This window comes from Triticum urartu, chromosome 4A (genome assembly GCF_056163025.1).
Source record: "Triticum urartu cultivar PI428250 chromosome 4A, HENAU_Tu73, whole genome shotgun sequence".
Lineage (NCBI taxonomy): Eukaryota > Viridiplantae > Streptophyta > Magnoliopsida > Poales > Poaceae > Triticum > Triticum urartu.
In genome coordinates this window covers 2,690,904-2,696,047 of record NC_141876.1, presented here as the reverse complement: position 1 = coordinate 2,696,047, position 5,144 = coordinate 2,690,904, and the positions used below count along the sequence as shown (strand labels likewise).

The 5,144-nt window shown below is 45.0% G+C and overlaps 1 protein-coding gene across 1 annotated transcript; it reads left to right on the top strand.

Annotated features, from left to right (window-relative positions):
- Window positions 1-1,110: 1,110 nt before the first annotated feature.
- Window positions 1,111-4,318, top strand: LOC147974238 (U-box domain-containing protein 33-like). The gene is made up of 5 exons (XM_087519402.1): window positions 1,111-1,525; window positions 1,637-1,761; window positions 1,869-1,981; window positions 3,804-3,908; window positions 4,039-4,318. Exons 1-5 carry the CDS (start codon window positions 1,309-1,311, stop codon window positions 4,316-4,318), a joined length of 840 nt encoding a protein of 279 aa, XP_087375528.1. The 5' UTR covers window positions 1,111-1,308.
- Window positions 4,319-5,144: the final 826 nt, after the last annotated feature.

Below are 5,144 nucleotides of genomic sequence, written 5' to 3'. Positions count from 1 at the left end.
GAGGCCTTGGAAGGAGCCGTGGTCCTATGCTGAAGGGGATCGAACCCCACGACGAGATTTTGTGCGGCTCGCCGAGGCATTTCGCGCCGGCACGGTGGATGTTACCCATCCTCAATCGAACACCAGGAAGAAAAAAATTCGGCAGAATTTGGCTTTGATTACCAGCTATAATACCCCAGGGAGAGGGAGAGGATCTAGATCGAGCAACAGGACGAGAGGAGCAGGAGAAGGCTTGAAGAGGAAGGAGGATTCGATTGCAGAGGGAAGTTAGATACAGAGAAGTGTCAACACACGCATGCCACTCACGGCCTCCTTTAACGTCACCCACACTCGCCACTTGGCCGGCCAGCTGGCTGGGCCCACCAGTCAGCTCTAGTGCACACCAACCATAGGTTAGGTGTGACACCTGGGGCCTCCTCAAGGAGAGGCTGGCCGAGCTTTGCCCTGTGCCCGTGCCCTTGGGCATCGACAGCTCCTACCTTGCTGCTGCCGGCCTCCTTGACAACCACATGCCCAGCGCGCCACAGCTCTTCTTGCTCAAGTTCTGCTGCTATGACCGGATGGGCCTCCTGCACGGTAGGTGTCAATTTAACCACATAACCATGCTACTGCTCAATTTTTTATGGATACGCGTTAAAAAAAATTAAAAAAATCTAACGGCTACGAATTTCGAAGTCTAACAATCAATGATCAGATCTTTCTGATTATTGTGGGAATTTCTAGCTAATTTCTCTATTTTTTATCCGTATTTTCTTTTAATATATTAATAATAGATTAGTTTGTTTCATTATGCTTATGGTGGAACCCAGCTTCTGTTTTGGAGGCGTCCTATAATTATGAGTATAAAAATTGCACTTGAGAAGAGAAAAACACGTGAAATTAAATGTGGGCTGGCCAAACTGAGAAACGGCAAGGGTGGCGTGTGCAGCCACTGAGCTGCATACTCACGCCAACCCAACAATGGAGATGGAGGGGTTTGTTAAGACAGTTTTCTGCAACCAATTCAACGGCACACCCACTCTAGGAAAATCAGTTTCTTCTTCATCGTCGAAGCGGCAATCTTTTTAATTGAGACAATAATGGCTATTCTTTTTCTTTTTGCGACGAAGCCTCACGAGCTTTATTAGCCGCCGTGTCAAAGTGCCAGAAGAGCATCCTGCAACCACAAATCGGTCGGGTGCTTGATCTTGTGATCCAGCTGGGAGGGCTCTATTGAGAGAAATTTATCCATCTATTTGACGATCTTGGTCCTGCGAATTTGCAAGAGTTTGTAAGCCTAAGCCTGCTTCATCATCATCTGGCAGCGTGATGTACAGCTACGGTGCGAGGAAAGAATCCTACCTGGCCAAGATCAGGCACTCCCGGAGGTCGTCGTCCAGCAGCCTAGGGAAGCTATATGTGGCCGTCGGGAAGGATGAAGAGGACGGTCAGTCCAACCTCCTGTGGGCGGCTCGGAACCTCCTCGCCGGCGGCGACAAGCTGGTCCTGCTACACGTTCACCAGCCCGCCGACAGAATCATGATCGGTAAAAGCTCCAAACTTTGACAATCCGCATAATTAAATGTTTTCTATCCGTTTGTCTATCTATCTATCTATCTATCTATCTATCTATGCTGATAAAATTCTTGTGTCGCAGGATTCCGCAAGATCGATGCAAGCCAGCTCCAGGAGAAAGAACTCAGGGCATACAGGTTGTCTGAGAAGGAGAAGATGAACACACTTTTAGACCAGTACCTCGATTTCTGCATTTCTTCTCTCCAGGTCAGTAAGCTAACTCATTCTGAAAGCATAGAGCATAGACTTGGTGATTGCTCTTCTAGTTCATCTCATCTCGCGCATGACTGTTCTCTCAACAAACAAATTTACAGATGCAAGCTGAAGCGATGGTGATCGAGAGTAACAGCCCCACGAATGGCATCGTCAAGCTCATCGATCAGAATCACATCACAAACTTTGTCATGGGAACATCTTCCTTCTCACCGTATGTCCAGACCAAATACAGCTTCATAACGAGGTTTCATCGATAAACACGCACATCGAAATTGTCAGCGGGTAGCGCTGCAGTTTCTATATATACACTAGAGCAAATCACTGTGTTAGTTATATGTATATGTAAATTTCTTATTTCTTATGAATTCTCTGCTATTCTAACAAGCTACAAGAAGTGACGATAAAATAGGCGGATTAACTCCCAATAATTAGTTAGCAAAGGGCAATCATGAATTGACATTAAACACCGAATAAACAAACACTACTTCCTCCGTTCCATAATGTAGTGCATATAGATTTTATGAAAAGTCAAACTTTACAAACTTTGACCAAGTCTATAAAGAAAATTATTTATATCTAGAATGAGTTCTTTTACTGTACCCTGGAATCAATATAAGCCCTCCATTTCGCCTAATCCAATGGCTGATCTTATCTGATACTCCAACCTAACTACTAAGGAGTACTACCAGAAGACACTTGGGAGTACCTTGAGCTTAGGGGTAAAAACGTAATCATTTAGGCAGTTATGCCTGATCTTTTTATCCACATTAAATCTGAGTGCGTTACGGCTGATGCACATCACCTAGACTCAGTCAATCGCTGTTGGTTATTTCTGAACTCTTTACGAAGCGGGAGAGACGCCAGCGATCAGCCTGTTCTACGCGCACTGGAACCGTAGAATCTGCGCCAACCATGGTTGGCCGTCGGCGTGCTTGCTTGAGCGACGACTACCGGCTGGGCAGAAGATTGGCGTCAACCGTACCGTCGCCACCAGAATAGGGCCGCGCTAAACGGTGATGGACACAACGACATGAGGTCGCATGGCTGGGGCTCTGTCGCGTGGGCATCTGCGGGAGTTGAATTGTTGTAGCTTCCACGTATAGACGCACACACCAGACTCTACCTAAATTTAATTGGACCGCGAAGACAATTTCTGAACACATTGACTAGAGAACTGATGAGCAGCGCAAACGAGTTCACTATTTTCCTCTGTTCTTCGCTGCAGATTGTGAATTTCTGTTTCAATTTCCCATGTACATGTTAATATCCACTCATCAATTTTGTCTACGGAGCAAATGATGTGATTATTAAACTGCACACAATTATCTAGTAGTGGCAGACTGCTGGGTATATCGCATGATTGAGATCCAGCAATGGCAGGCAGAAGGGTATATCACTTGATTGTGATCCAACAATGGCGTGCACGAAGGAGATTTGGCGGCTGCGGGGTGGTCGCCATAGGTTTGGGATTAGGGAGGACGATGCAGACACGCGTGCAAGTGGCACCGGCCCGTGTGGCCATGGTGGCGCAAAAGAACAAACAGGTGGCCATGAGCGATACCCTGGAGTTTCGCTTCTGGGAGCCGAGATTTATGATCAGATTGGGATTTTTTTTCGAGATAGATCAGCGATTAGATGAGGTCAAACAAAAATGACTAAACTGCCCTTTTAAATAAAGGGCTAGATTTAAGTGGTACTTCTGCCTCTGCTTAGGGAGTACCAGGGTACTGTAAAAGTTCTCATCTACAATACCAAATATATATAATATGAGATTATGTCTTGTAATGTATCCAATGTTTTCTACGTATTTGGTGTTATAGATGTATATTTTTTTTTCTCTCCAAATTTGGTCAAAGTTTGTAAAATTTGATTTTTCAAAAATCTAGATGCACTACATTGTGGAACGGAGGGAGTACTAGCTAGCATGGCTTCCTTTACTAACTATTATCTCCCACTCTGTCTAAAGTCTTAAGTCGAGTACTCTAGTTAACAATCTGAGTTATTTATGTTGATTCTGAATCTTTCACGTACAGGAAGAGGAAAGTGCCGAAATCAAAAGTCGCAGCCATCGTGCATCTACAGGCCAAACCATATTGCCGGATCTTCTATGTTTGCAACGAGACTCTTGCTTGCTCCAGGTATGACGACTGACATGCAGCCCTCAAGCTAACATAAAGAAAACACCTTACGTTATTTCAGCTCGAGCGACTACCGTAAGTTATTTCCAGCTGACAAAAAAATGGTGTCATGGTTCATCATTTTTGTTAGGGAGACCACTCAGCTTACTTCAAAAGTAGAGTCACCTCGAAGCAGCAGCAGCAGCACTGATTCCTATCAATCTGAGTTCCCTGCAAGACCCCAGTCACTATCACCAGGGCATCCAAGTTTCTTCGGCTCCACCGATCGACAAGCCCATCAACGACCGACCATGCCAGTTAGTTATACTTATCCCTCGCCTGGATCGACAACAGGCGTAGTGGAAAACATATCGGGTGCAAGGCGGCAGTCAGTTGATATGACACATAAGCCTTGCAAGCATTGCAACTAATGAGTTAGTTGCGGGATGATGTATTACAGAACGAGTAAAGAGACTTGCCAGTAACGAGATTGAACTAGGTATTGGATACCGACGATCGAATCTCGGGCAAGTAACATACCGATGACAAAGGGAACAACGTATGTTGTTATGCGGTCTGACCGATAAAGATCTTCGTGGAATATGTGGGAGCCAATATGGGCATCCAGGTCCCGCTATTGGTTATTGACCGGAGATATGTGGAAAAATTGTGGAATAGTTCCAAACTCACACCACCCGGAACACCACAGCGTAATGGTGTGTCCGAACTTCGTAATCGTACTTTACTAGATATGGTGCGATCTATGATGTCTCTTACTGATTTACCGCTATCATTTTGGGGATACGCTCTAGAGACGGCCGCATTCACGTTAAATAGGGCACCATCAAAATCCGTTGAGACGACGCCTTATGAACTGTGGTTTGGCAAGAAACCAAAGTTGTCGTTTTTGAAAGTTTGGGGCTGCGATGCTTATGTGAAAAAGCTTCAACCTGATAAGCTCGAACCCAAATCGGAGAAATGTGTCTTCATAGGATATCCAAAGGAAACTATTGGATACACCTTCTATCACAAATCCGAAGGCAAGACTTTTGTTGCTAAATTCGGAAACTTTCTGGAGAAGGAGTTTCTCTCGAAAGAAGTGAGTGGGAGGAAAGTAGAACTTGACGAGGTATCTGTACCTGCTCCCTTATTGGAAAGTAGTACATCGCAGAAAACTGTTTCTGCAACGCCTACACCAATTAGTGAGGAAGCTAATGATGATGATCATGAAACTTTAGATCAAGATACTACTGAACC